At 45.2% G+C, this 25,055-nt stretch overlaps 1 protein-coding gene and 1 long non-coding RNA gene across 7 annotated transcripts in view; one reads left to right on the forward strand and one right to left on the reverse strand.

The window, feature by feature from the left end:
- Nucleotides 1-10,789: 10,789 nt before the first annotated feature.
- On the reverse strand, nucleotides 10,790-12,383 carry LOC131924270 (uncharacterized). Its single transcript, XR_009382831.1, has 3 exons — nucleotides 11,853-12,383; nucleotides 11,241-11,391; nucleotides 10,790-10,933 (listed from the first exon to the last, which is right to left on the reverse strand). It is a non-coding gene; the product is annotated as an uncharacterized LOC131924270 (long non-coding RNA).
- A 435-nt stretch (nucleotides 12,384-12,818) lies between these two features.
- Mark3 (microtubule affinity regulating kinase 3) overlaps nucleotides 12,819-25,055 on the forward strand; it is a 93,259-nt gene continuing 81,022 nt past the window's right edge. For 2 of the 6 annotated variants that reach the window (XM_059279781.1, XM_059279786.1), the window contains exon 1: nucleotides 12,820-13,079. In XM_059279781.1, the coding sequence (XP_059135764.1) occupies nucleotides 13,029-13,079 (51 nt within the window). In that variant the 5' untranslated portion in view covers nucleotides 12,820-13,028. Of the gene's footprint in view, nucleotides 13,080-21,465; nucleotides 21,770-25,055 lie in introns of those variants that run through there. The other 4 variants (XM_059279783.1, XM_059279785.1, XM_059279784.1 and 1 more) reach the window with 3 other exon arrangements.

Below are 25,055 nucleotides of genomic sequence, written 5' to 3' on the forward strand. Positions count from 1 at the left end.
ACTCTGTGAAACTGTGTTATTGTGCCTGTCTAAAATACCTGATGTCTAATAAAGAACTGAACGGCCAATAGCAAGCCAGGAGAGAGAGATAGGCGGGGCTGGCAGGCAGAAAGGATCTATAAAAGGAGAAATCTGGGAGGAGATAAAAGTAGCCAGAGAATGAAGAGGACTTCAGGGGTCAGCCACCCAGCTACACAGCAAGCAACGGAGTAAGAATAAGATTTACCGAAGTAAGAAAACAGGAAAAGCCCAAGGCAAAAGGTAGACAGGATAATTAGAGTTAAAGCTGGCAAGAAACAAGCCAAGCTAAGACTGGGCATTCATAATTAAGAAAAAGCCTCCTTGTGTGATTTATTTAGGAGCTGGGTGGTGGGGCCCCAAAAGAGAAAAAACAACAACTACACTTCTCTGTCACAGTCTCTTTCTAGTTTTGTTACCCTGCACCCATGTAAACAAACACACATTTTTTAAATATTAATTTCTGCATATGAAAGAAAACATGTAGCATTTGTCTTTTTAATCTCATTTAGTTTATGTAACGTAATGACGTCCTATTTAGGGCTGAATACTCAGTCTCTTCTTTTGCTTTTTTCTTTTTCTTTTTGTTTTTTGAGACAGGGTCTTATTTTGTAGTTCAGGTTTCCTGATAGCACAGGCTGGTCTCAAATTCAGCAATCCTCCTGCTTTAGTCTCTGGGGAGAGTTACAGGCACGAGGCACCTGAAGGATTTATATTTTGTGGGAGCACATCTAGTAATAATGACCTTTCTTGGCTTTTGTTTATCTGGGGATTTCTTATGTCCCCCCGCCCTCGTTTTGTGTGTGTGTGTGTGTGTGTGTGTGTGTGTGTGTGTGTGTGTGTAGTACAAGGTGGACTCAAACTTGCTGTGTAGCTCCGGTGCTCCGTGGACCTCTCACCTCAGCATCCCAAGAGCTGCAATTCATCTTCTTAAGGGAGAGGGTTGGTTTTCACCTTTTTATTGGGGAGCACAGGGCAGGAGACCTCTTCTATCAGTGGGAGTGTTTACAGGTTCTCTAGACACTCCAGGTTTGGGCCCTGAAGGTCCTGGGTGTGGCTGAAGGTCCTGGGTGTGGCTGGGTACCTCAGGCACAAACCCATTATCTCCCGTGGGCACTTCGTAGCTGTAGGGTGTGGCCTGGTTGATCATGGTGGCTCTTGGTTAGGGGCTGAGGGAGGGAGGAGTTACAGCAGTGGAAATGACCGGCAGCCATCTCCTTTGCCAGGGCATTCATGAGGGAGGCATTCTTCGTCTCAGTGGAGTCTCCCTCTTTTCTGATTCTCTTTTTCCTTTTCCTTTCCTTTTTTTATTTCATCAGATTTAAAGTTCTTGGCCATTGTTTTTCATATGATCTCTCTTCTCAATTAGTGTAAAAACAAAACAGCAATAAACTCTTGTTCTCTCCTTTTCCCTCCTTCCCCAGGCAAGAAGTCCCTTACCACATGCTGACCCACATGCTGACTGGCTCTGACCCTGTGAGACCATACATTTCTGCTCATTATGGGGCTGGCTCTATGGCTCAGTGGGTAAAGTGCTTGTTGTGCAATCATGAGGACCTAAGTTTGAATCCCCAGACTCCACATAGCGCCAGGCTCGGTGGCACAAGTGTGTAACTCCAGCACTGGAGAGTGGAAACAGGCAGACCATGGGAGCTCACAGGCCAGACAATCTAGCCAAAATGGTGGACTCCTGGTTCAGTGAGGGACCCTGCCTCAAAAAAATAAGATGGAGAGCAATATAGGAAGGCATTGGACATCAGTTTCTGCCTCCACATGTGCACACACAAAGGTGAGTCCACCCACACCCACACAATTACCAGGTCCCTGGTATCCTATCACATTTCACAAGAGGAACTGAGAAGTACAAGCCTTGGTCCGGAAACTGCACATTTTCCAACAGACTCCAGAGAGTCAAAATCATTTGAGATGGATTCTGCTGGATTGTCACCTAAATGAGGAGTCAGTTCCTGGCACTTCCTATTCATCATCTTCCCTGAATCACTGCTACATAAGGAGCAGACAAGTCAATAACGAAGAAACAAGTGGCTGGAAAACTGGACAACTGGACAAAGGATCTGCGTACACACATTTCTCCAAGAATACGAGCTGCTGGGGCTGGAGAGGTGGCTCAGCGGTTAAGAACACTGGCTGTTCTTCCAGAGGTCCTGAGTTCAATTCCCAGCACCCACGTGGTGGCTCACAACCACCTGTAATGAGATCTGGTGCCCTCTTCTGGCCTGCAAGCACGCATGTAGGCAGAACACTGTATACATAATAAATAAATAAATCTGGTTTTTTGAGACAGGGTTTCTCTGTGTAGCTTTGCGCCTTTCCTGGAACTCACTTGGTAGCCCAGGCTGGCCTCGAACTCACAGAGATCCACCTGGCTCTGCCTCCCGAGTGCTGGGATTAAAGGCGTGCGCCACCACCGCCCGGCTAAATAAATAAATCTTAAAAAAAAAAAAAAAGAATACGAGCTGCTAATAAGCACATGAGAAGGTGCCAGCATTGTTAGCCCACAGGAAAGCTCCAATCAAAACCACCGTGTGATACCACTTCACACCACTAGTGTACTAAAAGAGAGCCACATCAAATCTCACAACCTGTGTGTTGCCTTATATGGCAAAAGGTGTCAGGAGCTTGAGGCTAGAAGCTTATCCTGAATCATTTGGCTGCTTTTCAGATGTGATTGCCTGTGTCCTCATGAGAAAGCAGCACATGTGTGTGGTTGGTTTGTTTCAATTTTGACAGGTTCTTGCTATGTAGCCCAGGCTGACCTGCAACCCTCTTGCCTCTCTACCTTCCAAGTAATAGGATTACAAGTGTGCACCAGTGTGCCAGGCAGCATACTGAGTGTACACACACACACACACACACACACACACACACACATACACCATACACACACACACACCATACACACGCACGCACGCACGCACGCACTCGGGGGTGGGTAAAACAAAGGCAGAAGTCAGTGATGCAGCCCCAGGCCAAGGAATGCCACTTATAAGAGTCATGAAACAACTTGCAGAAGGTCGCGCTGGTGCCAAGGGAGAGGGGAGTGTTGAATTGCGCTACTCAGCATGTGGTGCTTTGTCGGTGCCGATGACAGTGACCAGGCAGACCAGGCAATCGGGACCACCTTTCACAATCACGGGTGGTGGGAAAGAAAGAGGGTGCAGCAGCAGCTTTGGAAAATGGGCTTAACTGCAGAGATACCAAGGGGGTGAGCAATTCCACTCCTCAGGAGTACACCCAGAAAAGAGGAAAGTCTACTTCCAAGTAGCAACTTGTCCGTTAATATTACAGCAGCATTAGTCACCTGCACCCCAAATGTCCAGCTGCCGAGTGGATAAACAAAACTTGTTGCGCACACACAATGGAATACCATGCTTTCTTTATTTGTGGTTACTGTTTCTTGGTGTCCTACATGAATTTTTATTTCAGACAGGGTCTCTCTATGTACCTCTGGCTGTCCTAGAACTCACTCTGTAGACCAGGCCAGCCTCAAACTCACAGAGATCTGCCTGCCTCTTCAAGTCATGGGATTAAAGGTGTGTGTGACCCAGCATTCCTGGTTTAGAAATTTCTTACTCAAGATGCAGCACTGTCTCTGATTGGACCTCTTTATTCCTGGAAGATGCTGCTCACTCAGGGATGGGGTGGGGGGTCGTGTTCCTCCTCCAGTATCTTCCAGAAGATACTCTCACAGACCTGCCTGAGGCTGATCTCTTAGGTGATAAGATGCAATTAAGTTGACAATTAATGATTTAACATCACAGCTATCTTATTGTTTCTGAATTTCTGTTCCCCATCTCTCCAACACACATGGACACACCATGCACACACATGTACACACACACACAGATACACACATGCACACCAGCATGCATGCACACATGATCACATGCAAGCACATGCTTGTACACTCTTTTTGAGACAGGTCTCACTGTGTAGGCCTCATGCAGGGCCAGCCCACTTGCCTGGAACTCACTTTGTAGATTAGGTTGGCCTTGAATCCGCGGAGATCCACGTGCCCCTGCCTCAGGAGTGCTCTTCAAGGCTGCACCATCATGCCCAGCATACTTCTTCACAAATTTCTTTTAGATTTATTGTATATATGTGTGTGTTTTACCTGCGTATAGATGTATGTGCACCATGTGACTATCTGGTGCCCACCTGTAGGTGCTGGAACCTGAACCCTAGTCCTCTGCAATAGCAGCAGGTACTCTTGACCACTCAGCCACCCCTCCAGCCCCTCGCACACACTTCTTGCCTTGTTGGGAGGTTAAGAGGGTGTTGTTTGATGGTATGCCCATGTTTTCATTCTAGTTTGTTCTTCTGTCTTGGATGGTGTACATCTTCACTGTCACTGTCACTGGTCTACACTGTCCTCACTGTCACTGTCACTGGTCTACACTGTCTTCACTGTCACTGTCACTGGTCTACACTGTCTTCACTGTCACTGTCACTGGTCTACACTGTCTTTACTCTCACTGCCACTGGTCTACACTGTGTTCACTCTCACTGTCACTGGTCTACACTGTGTTCACTCTCACTGTCACTGGTCTACACCGTGTCTTCATTCTCAATGGTTACCTTTGAAGTCTTAGTTATTCATATTAATCTAAGTGTGTGGACTGAGTGATCTTCCCTACTGTGACAAACACCAAGGAAAACAGCTTAAAGAAATGTTTACTCTGGCTCACAGTTGCAGAGGTTTCAGCCGTCATGGGGGTGTTTATGGGGCGGGCACAGCAGTTCACACCATGGTGGCCAGAAAGGAGAAGAAGAGAGAGAGAAAAGGTGCTGGGATTAAAGACGTGGTGCCACCACCACCCAGCAAGGCTGCACTTTTTAAATTCTTACCAGCAATGAATCTCCACATTCTTTGTTCAGTGCTTGTCACCTGTCTTCTTATTGCTTATTTTATTTTATGTGTGTTTGTTTTGCAGTCACATATATCTGTGTGTATGTGCACGTACGTGTGTGTGCATGCGTGTGCGTGCAGATGACTGGTTGACTGGTGCCTGCAGATGCCAGAAGAGGGCTATCCCCTAGAACTGTTGTTACTGATAGTCATGAGCCAACATATGGATACTGGGAACTGAACTCCAGGTCCTCTAGAAGAGCAGCCCATTCTTGTATCCACTGAGCTGTTGCTCCATCGCCTGTCACTTATCTTTCTGACGACAGTCATCCTGGTGTGTGTAAAGTGGCATCTTACTGTGGTTTAGATGTCCATTTCCCTAATAGCTGATGAGACTGAGCATCTGTTCATGGGCTTGCCATAGACCATGTGTGTACCTTCTTTGTAGAAATGTCTAATCAGTGCTTCCATCCATTTTAACATTGCTTTGTGTCTTTATTGTTGAGTTATTTATATATTGTACATAAACATCCCCTAGAGATACATAACTTGCAAAGTTTTTATTCTATTACTTGTGTTCTCTCTCTCTCTCTCTCTCTCTCTCTCTCTCTCTCTCTCTCTCTCTCCTCTCATCTCATTAGTCTAGTCTACACTATGTCATCAAGGATGAACTTGACTTTCTTACCCTTCTATCTCTGGAGTGCTGGGATACAGTTGTGCACCCACCACCTAGTTTGTGGGTGCTGAGGATGAAACATGGAATCCATACATCCTAGGCAAGCACTCTGCCAAGTGAGCTATGCCCCACTGCTTAGTGCTTGCCTTGCTTTCTTTAAATCATTTTTTAATATAAAAAAGACTGTGTGTGTGTGTGTGTGTGTGTGTGTGTGTGCGCGCGCACATGCATGCACACACGTGTATGTGGATATCCTTGAAGGCCAGAAGAGTGTACTATATGTCCTAGTGCTGCAGTTACCGGTGATTGTGAATTGTATGAAGCAGGTGCTGGGAACTCAACTTGGGTACTCTGCAATGCAACAAGCCCTCTGAATGGCTAAGCCACCTTTCCAGCCATTTTTTATTCCTGTCTTTTTAATTTTTAAAAATTTATTAGTATGACTGGTTTGTCTGCACATAAATCCATGTGCAGTGCCTAAGGGAAACAGAGGGCCTTGGATCCCATAGAACTGGAATTAGAGATGGCTGTGAGTCACCACAGGGGCAGGGAACTGAACCACAGTCCTCACTCTGAGCAGCAAGTGTTCTTAACCACTGAGCTATCTCTTTCTCTCTTGATAAGTGTCCTTTTCAGCACAGAGTTTTTATCCTGAAGATGACAATTTTGTTGTTTTGGCATCTAGTCTGAAAAACTATTTCATTAAAAAAGAGTCTGAGAGTTTTATATTTTGGGGCTTACATTTGTTTTTAACAGCTTTGATATTAATTTTGTTTCGTTTTGAGACAAGGTTTCTCTGTGTAGCCCTGGCTGTCCTGGAACTCGCTCTGTAGACCAGGCTGACCTCGAACTCAGAAATCTTCTTGCCTCTGCCTCTCAAATGCTGAGATTAAAGGCATGCATCATCATGCCTGGCCATGTTCTGTAATTTTGTACTAAGTTTTGAACTCAGGGTTGTTCCAGTGTTCCCATCCACTCTACAGGTTCCCTGGCCTCCCCTTAGTCCTCTGGTTTACCATATAATAAAGAATTTTATTTTGTTGTGTTCTTAAGATGCTTTTGCCAGGATATTTTATCTCAGCAACAGAAATGAAACTAAACCAGACAGAGTTTGAAGGCAGCCTTGGCTAAATGGAAATTCAAGCCTGGCCTGGCCTAAATAAGATGACCCTATAGCTCAGTAGCTGAGCAGTTAGTTGTCTAGCATACACAAAGATCTAGGGTTGGTCCCCAGCGTTACCCACTCCCCGACCCACCAAAAAAAAGTTTAGAAGAATTTGGTGAGTTTCTGTTGTTTTGTTTTGAGACAGGGTCTCACTCTGTAGACCTGCATGGCCTGGAATTTGCTGTGTACACCAAGTTGGCTTTGAACTCATAGGGATTTGCCCTCCTGCTTCCCAAATGCTGTGATTAAAGGTGTGTGCTGCCATGCCCAGAGACTGAAACTGTGATTTTTAGAACAACACTTTTATAAAAGTAGGATTTCTTCTGAGTAAGTTTCCATCATTAGGGAGATTTAGGAGTTTCGAGGTTTTTCTTGTTTTCTATTTGTTTGACTTGGGTCTAGATTAAAGAGTTTTTTCTACTAGAATCTGTTTTGGATTTGCTTGGTTACAACGGCTACTTCCTATTAATATTCAAGCACACCAATTATTTATCTGTACTTGGTCACATTACGGCCTTGGTTCTCCTGGCCTCATTCTGAAAGAAGGCTTTGAGTCCTGACGCCCCACGGGGAAGGCGTGTAGGTGGGACTCAGGGCTGACTCAGAGGGCCAGCCCCAGACAGCTCATGTCTGAGGTCACACCACAGGACAGGAGGCATTCTAGCCTCAGGAACAGAATCTGTCCTAACAACTTCTCGGGCTCCCTCTTGTCCTGCCTGCTCTGATCTGGAGTTGCCCGTGTGAGGTCAGAGACTTACCAAGTTGTACGAGTGGACCACTGAGGGCTTTGCATTTTCATTCCTCTCTCCTTTTCAGGCAGGCAGCAAATCTCAGAACGTACAGAGGTCAGAGGACGGTTTGCAGGGGTCAGGTCTCCCCTTTCACTATGTAGGTCCTAGGTCGTCAAGGTTGGCAGCACTGAACCAACTCACCAACCTCAGATTATGTTCTTGAGATCCAGCCACTTTATTGTACAAGGCTAGAGCTAATCAAATTTTCTCTCTGTTACATATTAGTTTTGGTGCAAACATTCCAGATTCTCTATTCATACTGATAATGGACATTTATGTCATTTCTAGCTTTTTTCTATAGAGATCTGGAGTGTTATTTGTGAATGTCTTTATACATGTTTCCTTAGTACATTTCGAACTGTTCCTTAAAGCTTTTTTTGCGGGGAGAGTGAGTTTTGAGACAGGATTTCTCTGGATAGCCCTGGCTGTCCTGAAATTCACTCTGTAGATCAGACTGGCCTCAAATTCATAGAGATCAGCCTGCCTCTGCCTCCTGAGTACTGGGAGATATGAGCCACCACACCTGGCTTGTTTTTATTTATTTGTTTGTTTATTTATTTATTTATTTATTTATTTATGCCTTTCCTGGGACTCACTTGGTAGTCCAGGCTGGCCTCGAACTCACAGAGATCCGCCTGGCTCTGCCTCCCGAGTGCTGGGATTAAAAGCGTGTGCCACCACCGCCCGGCTCTGTTTTTTCTTTTAATTATGTATGTCTACGTGTGGGTCTGTGAATGTACCTGCAGTGCCCGTGGAGGCCAAAAGAGGGTGTCAGATTCCCTAGTTCCAGCAGTTGTCAGCTGCCTGATGGGAAGGCTGAAACCCCAACTCTGGTCCCCAGTAAGAGCCATCTTTTCAGTTCCCTTAAAGGTTTAAAAAAACAGCCGGGAATTGCAGTGAACACTTTTAATCTGGAGGCAGAGGCAGGCTGATCTCTATGAATTTGAGGCCAGCCTGGTCTACAGAGCAAGATCCAGGACAGTCAGGACTACACAGAGCAACCCTGTCTCAGAAAACCAACCAACTGCCGGGTGGTGGTGGTGGTGGTGGCGGCGGCGGCGGCGGCGGCGGCGGCGGCGGCAGCAGCAGCAGCAGCAGCAGCAGCAGCAGCAGCAGCAGCGGCACACGCCTTTAATCCCAGCACTCGGGAGGCAGAGGCTGGCGGATCTCTGTGAGTTCGAGGCCAGCCTGGGCTACCAAGTGAGTTCCAGGAAAGGCGCAAAGCTACACAGAGAAACCCTGTCTCGAAAAACCAAAAAAAAAAAAAAAAAAAAAAAGAAAACCAACCAACTAACCAAACAAACAAACAACAAAACAAAAACAAACAAAAAAGCTAAAAATTTTAAATTGCATTTATTCGTTTATGTGTGTATTTTCATACACAAGTGCCAAGGCAGGCACAGAAGTCAGGGGACAACCTGCAGAAGTTTTTTCTCTCCTCCACTGGGTTCCCAGGGATTGAACTCAGGTTGACAGGCTTGGTGGCAAGCCCCTCATCTGATGAGCTACCTTGCCAGCCTCTGTTCAGGCGTTCCTTTAGGGTAAATATTTAGAATTGTGGAGCACGCACAACTTGATGGTGTTGTTAATGTTACTAGCTATTGTTAAATTGTGCTGACATGTCATTAAACATTATTTTAAGTGTGTTTTGACTCTCTGTGCATGCTTGTGTGCACTCCTTGTGCCTGAGGAGGCCAGAAGAGGGCATTGGATCCCCTGGAACTAGAGTTCCAGAAGGTTGTAAGTGGCCATGTGGGCGCTAGGAGCTGAACATAGGTCCTCCTCTAGGAGAACAGCAAGTACTTGTAACTGCTCAGCCATCTCTTTAGTATCTCTTTCCCTTTTGGGGGACAGTGTCTCACTATGTCATCTTGGCTGGCCTGAAACTCAACACTAGATTGGCCTCAAATTCTCAGAAATCTTCCTGCCTCTGTCTCCCAAATGTTGGGGGGACGGTTCAGAAAGTGAGGGCTATGCAAGCACGGAGACCTGAGTCTGGTCCTTAGAGCCCAGGTGAAAAAGACAGGTGTGCTGGTCTATGCCTGTAGTCTCAGGGCTGAAGAGCAGAGACAGGAAGACCCCTGGGGCCTGCTGGACAGCAGCTTAGCCTAATTGGTGGGGAGCTCCAGGTCAGTGAGAGATCCTCTCTTTCAAGCACTGAAATACAAGCGGGCTGCTTTGCCCACCTGGGGTTTATGTGGATTTTGGGAGACCTAATCCTTCCACTTGAGCACCAAGAGCTTTAACTGTTGAACCATCTCCCCAGCCCTGGGTGCATTTCTGAATTGCAATGGATTTGTTGTTCTGATGCTCAAGGTAGGTACTATTTTAACAGGAAGACAGGAAACAAATGGAGTGTACATCTGAAATTTTAGCATTTGGGAGAGTGAGGCAAGAGGATAGGAATTGGAGGCCAGCCTGAGCTACACAGCAAGACTGTCTAAAAAAATAAAGGGGAGAAGAACCAGGAAGGAAACAAGAATTATGAAAAGAAATGAAAGGTGTCATTTTAACAATAGTTTTAAGGTTTAATTGCTCCATTCCTTTCAGATAGATCACAGATACACAAAATTCAGGACCACATAAGTTCCTCTGGATGGACAATGCTCTCCTCCTCCTCCTCCTCCTCTTCACATCCTGCTAGCCCACCTTTCCTTTTTACATGTCACAAACACGCCTACCGCTTCCAGGTCTTTATTGTGTCTTTAAATTTCAGCGTCTTCAGTTCTCAACTTTATGAAAACTAGGAAATATCTGGAGGTTAAGGGCTGTCATCTTTATTCCTAATCTTTAGCATTCACTGACTCACTGTTTAATGTGTAGCAGGAATGAGGAAATCCCCCTGGGGGAAGCCTCATGTCCATTTACTTCTCTGGCCAATGTGGAATGCTTGAAAGTGTCCACAGGCTTTTTCAAAGCTCCTACCTGAGGCTGGCAACCTTTTGGAAAGTTTCTTGGATTCATCAGGAGCCAATGTTGAATCACCAGAATTCACCAGGGTTGAGGGGAGAACTGGTGCCATGCTATGTTTAAATCTACCTGGCTCTGTCTCTTTGGCTTGACTCCCTATCTTCACATGATCTTGATGACGTTGACTTGAATCCACTCTGTTGTTTCTCGCCACATGCCTTTGTATAGCCATCAACCCATCTTCAGAGTAAGCACGCCCTCTGTAAGCATGCCCTGACCCAGGCCCCCATGTGGGGTTGGATGCCCACACTTGGTCTCCTATCTTCAGAGTAAGCATGCCCTCTGTATGGTTCCCCTGACCGAGGCCCCAACGTGGGGTTGGATGCCCACACTTGGTCTTCTAGCTCTTGAGCACACTTCCAGTTATCATAATCTACATTTCACTTGAACCGTGTTGAGCAAAGACTTGATTCAGAGGAATTCCACTGCAGATCTCTGCTTGACTACAAAAGGAGAAAGAGAATAACCTTTTAAGTAGGGTCATCTGGTCCCCTCGAGCACACCCCAAAGAGGGTCATCTGGGAGTTCTGAATGTATCTTAGCCCTGTGTTGTTTTGTATTGGGATCCCCTGGCTTCTCTGGAAGTGGATGTTGGTGTTTAAAGATCTATGTTTCACAAAGCAGGAAATGTCCCAGATACAGCAAGGCATTGGGATGTTGGGGGACAAAAAACAAAATCAAATCAAGCAAGCAAACAAAACATAAGAAGGAAAAGAAAGCAAAGCTAAGTATAGTCACTCGCAAATTTACCTGTTTCTAAAGCTGTAGGAACGGGGTTCAGATTCTTCTTCTATAACCAACACAGATGATTTGGTTAAGAAACTAACTTGGGGTTGGGGATTTAGCTCAGTGGTAGAGCGCTTGCCTAGCAATTGCAAGGCCCTGGGTTTGGTCCTCAGCTCTGGAAAAAAAAAAAAAAAAAAAAAAAGAAACTAACTTGTCCAGACTTCAGATCACATGTTGTGTTTGCCCATCTTATATGGTACGTGAGGCTTAATGAATAACCAGTGCAAGGTGGACTATCAGTAGCGATTTGCATTACCCCAACCCACATAGCCCTCCTTCCTGTACCAATGGATTCCATCCTCAGAAGACATAAAGAGGTGACAAGTTGAGAGCTTCTAGAAAAGGCAGTATATTCAGAGCTCCAGCTGCAGGTCACGCAGCCTGGCCCAAGCCTATAGGAATCTCAGTATTCAGAAGGCTGAAGCAAGACAGGGAAGTCGGACTGGAGTTTGAGGGAAGGGAAAGGAGGAAGTAGAAAGGGAGAGAGGGAGAGAGAAAGGGAGGGGTAGAGGGAGTGGGAGAGCGAAAGGGGGGGAGAAGGGACAGACAGAGAAATATTGCTATATAAGCCCCTACCGGCATTTAGGAATTGATCCCTGGGGGCGGCGTCTACATGTTCCCATTGAACCCCTCTTCCCATCCCTTTCGGGCAACCTGTCACTTCACTCTTTCATCCGAATGGGTATTAGGTTGGGCCAGGTTCAATATCCAGTGGCCCCCTAGAGCCAGAGGCAAAAAAGTTCATTGACTGGATGCTCGATGTCTCAGTTATGAAGCAGGAGCCTGGCTCTTGTCCTCTCCGCTAGACCTATAACCACTGATTCAGTAGCTCCATCCTTTGCTGCGTGGCCCGGGAAAAGCGAACTCAACTTCTGCAAACAGTAGGATCTCCAAGTGTAGGGTAATCCAGCCAGTCCAGATGTACTCTGTAAATGCCAGCCCACCAATCGGGCGCAGGACGCCCACTAGGGCAGTGGCCCTGGAAGGGTCAGGAATGCCCAGGCGCTCTGGACCATTGGAACTCCGCTAGCGCTGGAAGAGACCAAGCCAGTTAAGTCCCCACGGCACCTCCCCCTGAGAACCAACAGGACGAGTCGCCCCTAGCAACAGCAGCCGGCCCTTGCTCCAACCGCGCTGATTGGCGGAACTCCAGGCGGCAGCGGCGTCACTTCCGGCAGCCGGAGGCAGCGGAGGAAGCCGAGGGGCGGCCATCTTGGGTCTGTGAGGCTCCCGAGGTGCCGGGGAGCGGCGGTGGCAGCCGGCAGGGCGAGGCCGGGCGGAAAGCGAGCGGGAGAAGGGAAAGCAGCAGGGCGTGGGCGCCTCCTCCGCGGCCCCCTCCATGGTTGGCGCCTGCAGGCCGCGGCGGCCTGTCTTGCTCTTCATCTCCGCTACATCCTCCTGCGCCGCCGCCTCTTCGGGGGCTGCCCGCCGCGCTGTGTGGAGCCCCCGGGACTGAGTTCCGCGGCGCTGCGGCTGCAGCTGCTAGCGGCGAGGAGGCGAGGAGCCCGCGAGGCGCCCTGAGGCTTGCGGCAGCCCGCCGGCCCGGTTCCACTGGGCTCCTCGCCGCGGCCGCCGGCGCTGGGGGAGAATGAGCCCCGGGGCCCGCGGGCGCACGGCCCGGGCCAGGCCGGGGATCTAGACTCCGGCCGGGGAGAGCAGGGCCCGGAGGCTCACGGCCGCTGCTCGCCGGCCGCCCAGACTTGGGCGGTTTTGTTTTCGCCTTGGCGTTGTGCAGAATCAAAGCGCAATAAGATGTCCACTAGGACCCCTTTGCCAACGGTGAATGAACGAGACACTGAAAACGTGAGTGCACTGCGCTGCAGGGTGGCAGACCCTCAGGGTGGTAGCAGGGGGACCTAGCCCAGATGCTCCAGGCTGGGGTCAAGGCGCAGCCGTGTCCTGCAGCGCGCGTGCGGCCTGCGCGCTGTTCTTACGGTCTGCTGAGCATTACCCGTCCGTGCGCTGCCGCAGCCGGTGCCTGTTTGAACCCAATTCTTCCTTTCACACCGGGCAGGTTAAGATCCTGCCTGTCCTTGGTGCAAATTAATAGCGTTCAGTCGGGTCAAGTGGACGGTCCTTTAAAATGGGACTAAGCTTAATGACAACCGCTAAAACTCAGTGCCCCACGGAGAGATCCTTGTGGGCCCCCGTAGTTCCTGAAGACTGAAAAGTACTGCCCTAGAGCGGCTGCCTTTATCAAGGAGTAGCTTCCCGTCCTTGTAAATTAAAATCTGTTCGGAAGCAGTAGGCAGAACGTTTTGAGAGGCAGATGTGGAGTGAAGCTCCGCTCTGTCCTGCTGCCCAGCTGAGAGACACCCACTGAGCTGGCTTTTCCTTCCGCTGCAAAGGTTGACTTAGAGGAGCTCTCAGGCCCATTTCAGTGTGCACACCCAGCAAATCTATATAAAAGGATTTTGTTCGAAAGGACCTTCAAAAACAAACCAAACAACAACCTGGAACCGCATTGCTAGGGAGTCACAAATGTGTAGAAGTTCTATTGAGGAAATACTTGACCTGCCCGAGTGTGCTTTTTTTTTTTGAACCCTTCTCCCGCATCAGATTCCAAAGTGTTCCAGCCTAGCTTTGTCCTCTGTAAAGCATTTAGCAAATAACTTGTAAAGAAACTTCACTGGCCTTTCATTATACGGAGCTATGAGGTAACTGCTGGCAACAAAATGCCATCTCTTTGGAAAAGCTTCCATGCTCAGGGTGTTTTCATGTTTTGCAAACCATCCTTAGATACGGTGACCTAGTGGCGTCAAATGCCTTCATTTTAATCTTGGAAATGCCACTTGGTGCTTGATAGGTATTGAGTAATTTAGTCTAAATCATCTCTGTAATATATTAATATATAGTTGTATATGTTCTTCCACTTGAGGTAGATTAGAAAATTACCTAATTCGGAGAGCTTAAATTAGAACTTTCTCCTTTTCTTCCTCCTCTCCCTTTCCCTTCCTTTTTTTTTTCCTCTCCCTGCTTCCCTTTCTTCATTCCATAGTTCTTGCTGTGTTGCTTGGGCTGCTCAAGGGAGCATTCTGCCTCATTCTCTCCATAGCTGAGAATTACAGACACACGCCATCAAGCTTGGCATCCTGAGACCTTTTTATGTTCTTTTGAAGACACTTACCTTTGACCTGATTGATCATCAATCAGGCCACTCTAAAAAAAATGAAGCAAGTAAATCGATTGATTGGCTTTGATTTTTTTTTTTTTCTTTCCTTCGAGACAGGGTTTCTCTGTGTAGTTTTGGTGCCTGTCCTGGATCTAGCGCTGTAGACCAGGCTGGCCTTGAACTCACGGAGATCCGCCTGGCTCTGCCTCCAGAGTGCTGGGATTAAAGGCGTGCTCCTGCATGCTCCAACATGCTTGACTATAATGTGTATGTTTCAATGGGGAGGGGTAAGGAGAAATCTAATTTTAGTCTGGAATGCATGGTTTAGGTGGTACTGTGATTATTATAAACTGAAGTGGCTCATTCTTTACCTGTTCTTTGTCAATTTGCTGTTTTGTGATTTTTGTGTGTGTGTATTTAGAATTACTACTTTTGTTTTTTAAAAACAACCTAAGAGCTGGAGATGTGGTTCAGTGATAGAGTGATAGTCCATTATACATGAAGCCCCCAGCTCAATCCCTGCCACCACTGAGTAAGAGAGAACAAACGTAGGTTGTGAAGGATACCCTGTTCTTATGTCGTTTAATGGATCTAAGGTTTCAGCATTGCTAAATCAAGAGGCTTATGATGGTCTATCCAACTGGTTGCACTAACTCACCTTGCCGTGTTCTGCTTGTAGTTCTTGCATAGGCCTGATATGGAAATAGCTGTGTGTCAGCCACAGTTTTGGGCCTGTGTCACTGTCACATCTGATGTTCACTTTTAGCATAGCCCGCCCGTACCTGTCATTACTACACAACTTAAGTTAGACTTTTCCTGGAGCATGAAGGACAGCAGTGAAAGAGACATCTGTCTGTTGAGAAGCTCTTCAGTTAGGCAGGGTTGTGGATACAACACCAACTCTTTGGAGGTGGACATTGATGAGCAGTCATGTAGACTCCACCACAGTCAAGGTACAGAATACTTCTATCTCCTGGAAAAAAGGTCTCCTGTGGCCTCTGATAGCCTCTCCAGGCCCTTGACAAACACTGCTGTTGTTTCTGTCCCTGTCATTTGACCTTTTTTGTAAGTGGGACCATAAAATGTATAACTTTTAAAAAAATTGAGACAGTCTCACAGTGTAGCTGACGTTGGCCTCAAACTCATCTTCTGCTTCAGCCTCCTTACTGCTGTGAGTTTTGCTGTGGGTAGCTTCATCCATGTAACATATGCCTGTGGGCCTGCCCCCTTTCTTTCTGAGACAGGGTTGACGTAAGTATCCCTGGCTATGCATAATGTTTTTTGTTTGTTTATTTGTTTGCTTCTTGTTTTGTTTTTGTTTTTTCAAGATAGGGTTTCTTTGTATAACCCTGGCTATCCTGGAACTCAACTCTGTAGATCAGGCTGGCCTCAAACTCAGAGATCCGCCTGCCCCTGCTTCTCTGAGTGCTGGGATCAAAGGTGTGTACCACCACTGCCTAGCCATTTTTTATTATTATTATTATTATTATTATTATTATTATTATTATTATCATTTTGGTTTTTAGAGACAGGGCTTCTCTGTATAGCCCTGGCCTTCCTGGAACTCGAAACACAGTGATTTGCCTGCCTCTGCCTCCGAGTGCCAGGATTAAAGGCATGCACTACCATTGTCTGGGTGCATAATGCTTTTCAGATTTGTGTTTTCAAGTATATTAATAGTTCTTTCTTTTTTTGCTAATTAGTATTTCATCAGATGTACCATGATTTTTTTAAAAAATTCTTTTACCAGATGATGGTCATTGGTTATTATGACTAGAGCAGCTTTGCTCTGAGTGAGTGAGTGTGTGTGTATGTATGTATGTGTGTAAAGAGACATTTTACTAAGCCTAGGCATTTTAAATTTTAAATGATTATATGCACTTGTGTGGGGGGTGGGCTTCCTTTTGAGACAGTATATATCTCACCATATAACTGGCAGGCCTGGAACTACCTATGTAAACCAAGCTGGCTTCATCTCACAGAGACCCACCTGTCTCTGCCTCCTGAGTGCTGAGATTAAATTTGTGGACAGATGCATCCTAGCTTTTAAGAAGCTCTGACTTTTATCTGTAGTGTAAATATAAATAAACGTAATTTGCAACAATACTTTTTTTCCCCCTCCTTATACACTATTCTGTTCTCTCATGTGTTTAATTTTCATGTTACTATTTGCCTTTATGGATGGGAATATAAAAGTTCATCATAGTCCAGAAAAACTAAATGTTTGGGGCTAAAAGATGGTGTGTCCAGCCTCCTAGAACTGGAATTTCAGGTGGTTGTGAATCACCCAGTGTGGGTGCTGGGAACTCAGCCTGGGTCTGCAAGACCTCTTAATGATTCAGCCATCTCTCCGGCCAAAAAGTAGAATGCTTTTTAAAAGAAAGTTTACCCTTTATATTCTGTTTTATAGTTGAGTTGCATAGAGATCTACTAGTAAGCCCTGTTTTTATATTTGACAGAATTAAAAATGAATTTTTTCACTTAGATTTCAAAGCATACGACACTTTGTAAACATGGATTATTTGCTAGAGACCTGGAGGTAGGGGTTTGCTAATTAACAGTCCTAGATATGTACATCATTTACTTACTGTTATATGTCTGTCAACCTGTGGGTCTCGACCCCTTTGACAAACCTCTGACTCTGAAACTATTTACATTATGATTCATAACAGTAGCAAAATTACAGTTATGAAGTAGCAATGAATATAATTTTATGATCCGGGTCACCACAACATGAGAAACTAACTGTATTAAAGGGTCACAGAGTTAGGAAGGTTGAGAACCACTGCTGTCCTGGAATTCTCTATATAGACCAGACTGGCCTCAAACTCACAGATATATTCCTGCCCCTACCCCCCAAATTGCTCAGACTAAAGGTGTGTACTACCACACCCAGCTACATTGGGTGTTTAGAAGTTAGTATAGCGTGGACTGATGCCTCCTAGCTTTTAAGAAGCTCTGACTTCCTGTGAAATAAACTAATCGTGGTATTGTCTAGCCAGCTGTTGATTGGGTGATACTAAATGAAGCTGTGCTGTAGAGGGTGTACTGAATGCCTGGGAACCAGATTGTTCTTGTTGAGGACCTGCTTGTCCAGCAGAACAAAGTACTCAGGGCTTTGTGGAACTAGTCTGTACTGTCTAACCTGAGCAAGCATACTTAGAGGATTGCTGTTGCTGACATGCTCATCTCCGGTTCTCACCTCAAACTTGGCTGCATTCCTACCAGGTTCCAAGACAATGATTCGGCACACCCAGGGATCACACTTCAGAAATTACTGCCTTAGTGTTCAGCTTACTAACTATGCTACCTTTTGATTGTCCAGGTTTTTAGAAGAGATTTTTTTTTTTAACTAGATGTAATGGGGTTTTTAAATTCTATGAGTTGTTTTGTTTTGTTTTTGAGACAGGGTTCCACCATGATGTAGCCTTGGATGGCCTGGAACTGCCTACTTAAATTGACTGGCCTCAAACTCTCTATGAGGTTTTTTTTTTTTTTTTTTTTTTTTTTTTTGGTTTTTCGAGACAAGGTTTCTCTGTGTAGCTTTGGAGCCTGTCCTGGAACTCATTCTGTAGACCAGGCTAGCCTTGAACTCACAGAGATCCGTCTGACTCTGCCTCCTGAGTGCTGGGATTAAAGGTGTGCACCACTACTGTCCAGCTACTCTGAGTTTTCAATACTTGACTTTAGAAGGTGTGCAGGCTGGATGTGATGGTGCAGGCCTTTAGTCCCAGCATTTGGGAAGCAGAGGCAGGAGGATCTCAGAGATTGAGGCCAACCTGGTCTACGAAGTAAGTTCCAGGACAGCCAGGGCTGTTACATAGAGAAACCCTGTCTTGAAAAACAAAAACAAACAAAAGAAGATGTGGCTGTGGAATATAGGAATAGTTGCTACTTGTTCTTATTTCACTAAACTCAGGCAAAGGTACAAATTAGTTTACTATATATCTTATTTAAATTTGTAGTATGTGGTGCTGGAGAGATGTCTCAGTGAGTAAGAACACTGGCTGCTCTTTCAGAGACCCAGGTTCAATTTGCAGCAGCCACATGGTGTCTTAAAAACAGCTGTAACTCCAGTTCCAGGAGATCCAACATCCTTGGATCACCTTGGGCACTGAATGTATATGTGGTGCACACACGTACATGCAGGCAAAACACCCATACACATAAAACATTGTAAGAATATGTAGTGTGAGCTAGACATGATAGTACATGCTTGCAGTCCCATCGACTGGGGAGGCAGAATTGTATGTTGGCCAGTCAGTTGGAGGTCAGCCTGGGCAACTTAGTGACATCTTGCCTCAAAGTTAAAATTTTTAAAAATGACACTTACTCATATTTTGTGTGTGTAGTCTCAGAGGTTAACTTTTACGTTTTACCACATGAGCCCTGGTGTTTAAAGGTTGTCAGGCTTGGCAGCAAGCACCTTTACTTGCTCAATATTCTCACTCACCCAAAATTATTTTTTTTTCTCTTTTGTAAGCTTATTTTATTTTATTTTTGTATGTGTATGATTGTTTTGCCTGCCTGTATGTCTGTACTACATGTGTAACTGGTGCCCAGAAAATGCAGAAGAGGTTGTTGGATCTCCTGGAGCTGGAGTTACTGATGATTGCGAGCTGCCTGCTGGGGTTCAAACCTGGGTCCTCTGGAAGGCTAGCCTTAAATCTATTTAAGAGCACTGGTTTAGTGCTCTTGACCAACCTCTAGTCTAAAATATTTACATTACGGTTCATAACAGTAGTGAAATTGCATTCATGGAGTAGCAATGAGTATGATTTTATGGTTGGGAGTCACTACAACATGAGGAACTGTAGTAAAGGGTTAGGAAGATTGAGAACTACTAGCTTAGAGACTTATACCCAGTTTGCTATAAATTGATTGTACCTGTTACTTTATTTCAAAAGGGAGTGTTGTGTTGGTAAGCAAGCTGTGGTGGGTAATCCCAACACTTGAGAGGCAGAGGATTGGAGAGTAGGTCAAGGCCAAACTGCCTAAATAACAAGACCCAGTATGTCTCTCTGTCTCTGTCTGTCTGTCTGTCTCTCTCTTACACATACACACATACAAACACATATACACACACAGAGAGAGCTGGAGGATGGCTCTGATTAAGAGCACTTGTTGCTCTCACAGAGGACCTGGGTTCAATTATCAGTGCCCACATGGTAGTTCACAATTATCCATAACTCTAGGTCTAGGGTATCTGATGCTCTTTTCTGATGTCCTCAGGCACTAGGCATACAAGTGGTGCACCTACACACATACAGACAAAACACTTATCTATAAAAATAAGTAAATCTTAAAAAAAAAAAAAGGTTCTGAATTTTATCATTTGAAAATACAACCAAATTCAGCTTTAGAGCTTGTTTCCAGGCTAGAAGTAAGAGCCACAGAGTGTAAACCCTCCTGGTTTGTGGCACATCTATTTGGAATTTCAAATTAAGTTTGAATGGAAAAAAATTTACCTGGAATGCTTTCATGTTCATTTGACAGAAATTAAAGAATTTACTTGAAGGAGATAGCTGGGTGGCTAAGGGCACTTACTGCTTTTGTAGAGGACTGGGTTCAGTTCCCAGCACCCACATGTTGGTTCACAACTATCTAACTCCAGTTGGGGGATCTGATGCCTTCTTCTGGCCTCTAAAGTCACCAGACAGACGTGGTGCACAGACATACATGCAAGCAGAGCATCCGTACACATCGAATACATCTTAAAAAAGCAAAAATAGAAAGATTACACTTGAAGCATTTGAGGTGCTGAAACCAGTGTTTGTCCCACATTTCAGAACAACCTAGGCTACGTAGTTTGAGGCCAGCCTGGGCTGCAGTGTGAGATACTTTCTACTCTCTATCTCTCTGTGTGTTCTCTTGTCTTTTCTTGGAGTTGATACACTGGCCAAGAATATGCTTATATCTGTTCTACCGACCCATATGTGCCTTCTTACAGGGTTAGGAAGAGCAGACATTGACTCAGGATGACTTTCTTGGTGAAAGAGGAAAAATAGACGTTTCTGTTTTGGACTGTGACGTTTTGAATATTGATGTCACCCACAGGCTTGTTTGTTGAAACCTCATTCCCCATTGTGGAAAAATTAGGAAATCCTTATATCATTGGGGTATTCCCTTTCCTGAATCTTTCTTCCTAGCTCATGAGGTGAACAGTTTTACCCTGCCAGCTAAACCATTGCCTTCTGGAATATCTGTAACTGTGAGCTAAACTCAACTTTTCTCTTGAGTTAATTATCTCAGTTTTCTTCCCCCCCCTTTGAGATAGGGCTTCTCTGTGTAGCTTTGCGCCTTTCCTTGAACTCACTCTGTAGCCCAGGTGGACCTCGAACTCTCAGAGATCCACGTGGCTCTGCCTCCCAAGAGCTGGGAATAAAGGCGTGCGCCACCACCACCCAGCTAATTATCTCAGGTATTTTATTGCAAGTTTTTTTTTTTTAATTTATTTAATGTGCATTGTTGTTTTGCCATGGGTGTTGGGTCCCCTGGAACTGGAATTACAGACAGTTGTGAGCTGCCATCTGGGTGTTGGGAATTGAACCCAGGTCTTCTAGAAGAGTAGTCAGTACTCTTAACCATTAAACCATCTCTCCAGCCCTTCAGATACTTTATTATAGTAACAGAAGCTGACTAAAGCGATAGTTCAACTCCTTAATCTAGGATTTTATTTTGTTTGTTTTTTGAGACAAGGTTTCTATATGTAGCCCTGGCTGTCCTGGAACTGGTTATGTAGACTAGGCTAGGCTCTCACAGAGATTCTCCTGGCTCTGCCTTCCAAGTGCTGGCATTAAAGGTGTGTGCTGCCATGCCTGGCTCCAATACTACTCTCTAATCACCTAAACTGCTCAGCCATGGTTAATCTTGAGGCTCAAACCAGGAGGTATTTTGTCTGTATTTCTTGTTAATAGTTAGGTAGTTGCTTCTGGGTGGAGCCTAAATATTGTGGGGTTTGTGTTATCAGTTTTGGTAGCATTTAATGTGAAATTTGTGTAAGTTCAAAGATTTTGATCACAGGATTCTAACCACTTCATATGTGGTCAGTATTTATGACTATGCTGTCTACAGGAATACATTCTAGAATGAGAACCCTAGAAAGGAGGAGACCATTTCTTATTTGCCTTCCGCTCTAGGACTTGCCAAGAAGAGTTAAATTGGGCAAGCCTCTTGTTGTAGGAGGCCTTGGAGGCTGTTTGGTATTCTTTTCACATTTTGTCCCCAACTCTTCCCCCCTCTTATCCAGCCCTTACCTATTCTAGGTCTGTTGTGGTACCGATAACTTTACTGGGAGAGTAGACTTAGTCAGTCATCAGAAGAAGGTTGCCTTCTAGACAGTGAAGATACTCAAATGATAAAGCATCTTTTACGTATTTTGGTAATGTATTCCAGTTTCTTTTTCCATTTTTATTAATTTAGTTTAGTTTTGTTTTTGTTTTTCGAGACAGGATTTCTCCGTTTAGTTTTGGTGCCTGTCCTAGATCTCGCTCTGTAGACCAGGCTGGCCTCAAACTCACAGAGATCCACCTGGCTCTGCCTCCCGAGTGCTGGGATTAAAGGCGTGTGCCACTGCTGCCCGGCTGTAATATGTGTGTTTTCTGATGGTCTTAAGCCACCCCTGTGAAAGGATTGTTTAACTTGCAAAGGGGTCACGACCCACAGATTAAGAATCACTGCCATATAATAATGCTACTTTTTCATCTTGCTCAAAGGTCCCCTTGGTGAGACTTGTTCTGAGCACCCATGGCCCTTCCAATCTTCCAACCTTCGTCTATTTTTTTCCTTACCAAGTCTTTTCTTTCTTTTTTCTTTTTTTTTCTTTTTTTTTTTTCTTCGAGACAGGGTTTTTCTGTGTAGCCCTGGCTGTCCTGGAACTCTGTTTGTAGACCAGGTTGGCAGAGATCCTTCTGCCTCTGCCTCCTGAGTGCTGGGACTAAAGGGGTGTGCCACCACTGCCCAGCCAAATCTTTGCTTTGTAACATACTATATAATTTAAGTATTTCTTATAATCATTGTGCTTTGTCAGTTTCCCATGCTATACTAAAACTCTTTGAGAGCAGGATTGCTTTGCTTACTAATATTATTATAAATATCTAGGGAGAAGTCATTTATTTATTATAGATGACCAATAAGCAAATATCTGTTGAATTACTAAGATATAATGAGATGAATAAATTGGGTAAGCCCGACACAATAAATAAAAAAAAATTAATCATCATTGATAGTGTATTTAAGACTCACCACACCTCTGCCCCTGTGCCTTTTGGATTTCACTCCTGTGAGATTACCTTCTTTCTCCTTTATTAAAGCCTCACACTACTTCCTGTGTGTGGTGCTGGTAAGACATGGTAGGCAAGTATTGAGCCAGACCCTCACATTCCCTTCAGAATGATTTCTTTTCTTTTTTGGTTTGGTTTTGGGTTTGGTGTTTTTTTTTTTTTTTTTTTTTTTTTTTTTTTTTTTTTTTCCGAGACAGGGTTTCTCTGTGTAGCTTTGCGCCTTTCCTGGAACTCACTTGGTAGCCCAGGCTGGCCTCGAACTCACAGAGATCCACCTGGCTCTGCCTCCCGAGTGCTGGGATTAAAGGCGTGCACCACCATCGCCCGGCTTTGTGGTTTTTTGTTTTGTTTTGTTTTGTTTTTTGTTGTTGTTGTTGTTGGTTTTTTTTTTTTTTTTTGAGACAGGGTTTTACTGTGTAGCCTGGCTGTCCTGGAACTCACTTCATAGACTGGCTTTGAAATCATAGAGATCCTGCTTCTGCCTCTTAAGTGCTGGCTGGGATCAAAGACGTGCCACTATGTCAGCGCAGACTGATTCCTTTCTTGGTTTTGGGGTTTTTGTTGTTGTTTTGTTTGTTCATTTGAGACAGGGTTTCTCTGTGTATCCCTGGCTGTCCTGGACCAAGCTGGTGTCAAACTCAGAGATTCGCCTGCCTCTACCTCCTGAGTGTTGGGATTAGAGGCCTGTGCCACCCCTGAGTGTTGGGATAGAGGCATGTGCCACCCCTGCCCAGCCAGACTGATTTCTTAAAGGGTGGCATGATTGAAGGAGCCTGCGCTTGCAGAAGGAGGGAGAGGCCCCCTGAAGCTGTGACTGGGGAAGGGCTGAGTGGATAATGTGTGGATCAAATGGGAGCCACGGTGCAGGAAAAGTTTGCTGTTAAAGACTTAAGCAGCTCTTCAATTGTAATCTTTATTTATGAAAAAAAAAAAAGGGTAACATCATCTACCCCTCATTGCTGTTGTGATTAAAGAAATGTGCCTGTGAAGGGGTTTTCACATTGCAGACAGTAGTCCTTCTTTAAATGTTAATTCCACCTGAAGACAACTTCTGTAGTTTTTCTGGATAAAGTATTTGAGTACAAAAACTGAGTAATCCAAAACCATTGATTTAATAGTCGGGTTTATTATTGCCACTATTATTACCTATTAATTTATTTTGCCATGCTGAGAATTGAACCTAAGGCCTCACATGTGCTAAGTAAGCACCTTTTCTCTTTAGTACATCTAACTGTTCCCTATACTGACAATTGCCAACCAAGCAAGTCTGCTTGACCATTTGTTTATTAGCAGTTTGACGCCTGTGTTTGAACCTGTGGACTGATAATTAGACTCTCGAGGTGACCCTGCTTTCTTGGAGCTCATCAGGTAGAGTTCAGAAGTGAAGCCTTGGGGAGAGAAGGGCAAGAGCAGCAGAGAGGACAGCCTAGTGAAAGGAACAAAGAGAAGACATTGCTATTGCTGGGTGTGGTAGTGCACACCTTTAGCCCCAGCAGCACTGGGGAGGCAGAGGCAGGTGGATCTCTCAGTTTGGGGACAGCCTGGTGTACATAGGGATTTCAGACTAGCTAAGGTTACATAGTGGAGAGAAACCCTATCTCAAAAATCCAAAGGTGGGGTATGTGTGAAAATGATGTGTGTGTGTGTGTGTGTGTGTGCGCGTGCGTGCGTGCGTGCGTGCACACCTTTAATCCCATCTCTCAAGAGGCAGAGGCAGGCAGGTCTCTGTGAGTTAGAGGCCAGCCCGGTCTCCAGAGTGAGTTCCAGGACAGCTAGGACTGTTTATGCATAGGAACCCTGTCTTGGGGTGGGGGAGCTAGAGCCTTGTTCTGTGGTGTGTGAGGAGCTGAAGAGGCTGTATTAGAAGAGGGCTGCGGTGTGTGCTCTTAGCAGAGATGAGTGCAGTGATGGCAGAAATGGAGAAGCCAGATTTGAGAGATTGACTTGAACGGGAGAGAAAGGAGAGGAAGGAGCACTGGATGACACCATCAGTTTCTCTGTAGGAGAAATAGAGATAATGGTTTACAACTGATAAAAAGTAGAAGCAGGTTTTAGGGAAAATGAACAAGTTTCATTTCCCTAAAACAGATCATTTTAATCTTGGAATGATTGATATTTTGAAACAATTTTTGTTGTTGTCCTTGTGAGTGCTGCAGGCTTTTATTTGTTCAGCTTGTTTTGTTTTTGCTTTTGACTCACTATGGAGCCCAGGCAGGCCTCTTGAAGTCTCCCCTCCTCTGCCTCTCCAGTGCTAGGATTACAAACATGTATACTACACCAAACTGGACTGCAGGTTGCAGGTCTTTGCTTTACTTACACATTTTTTTTTTTTTTTTGTTTTGGTTTTTCGAGACAGGGTTTCTCTGTGCAGCTTTGCGCCTTTCC

Source organism: Peromyscus eremicus, chromosome 14, assembly GCF_949786415.1.
Source record: "Peromyscus eremicus chromosome 14, PerEre_H2_v1, whole genome shotgun sequence".
Lineage (NCBI taxonomy): Eukaryota > Metazoa > Chordata > Mammalia > Rodentia > Cricetidae > Peromyscus > Peromyscus eremicus.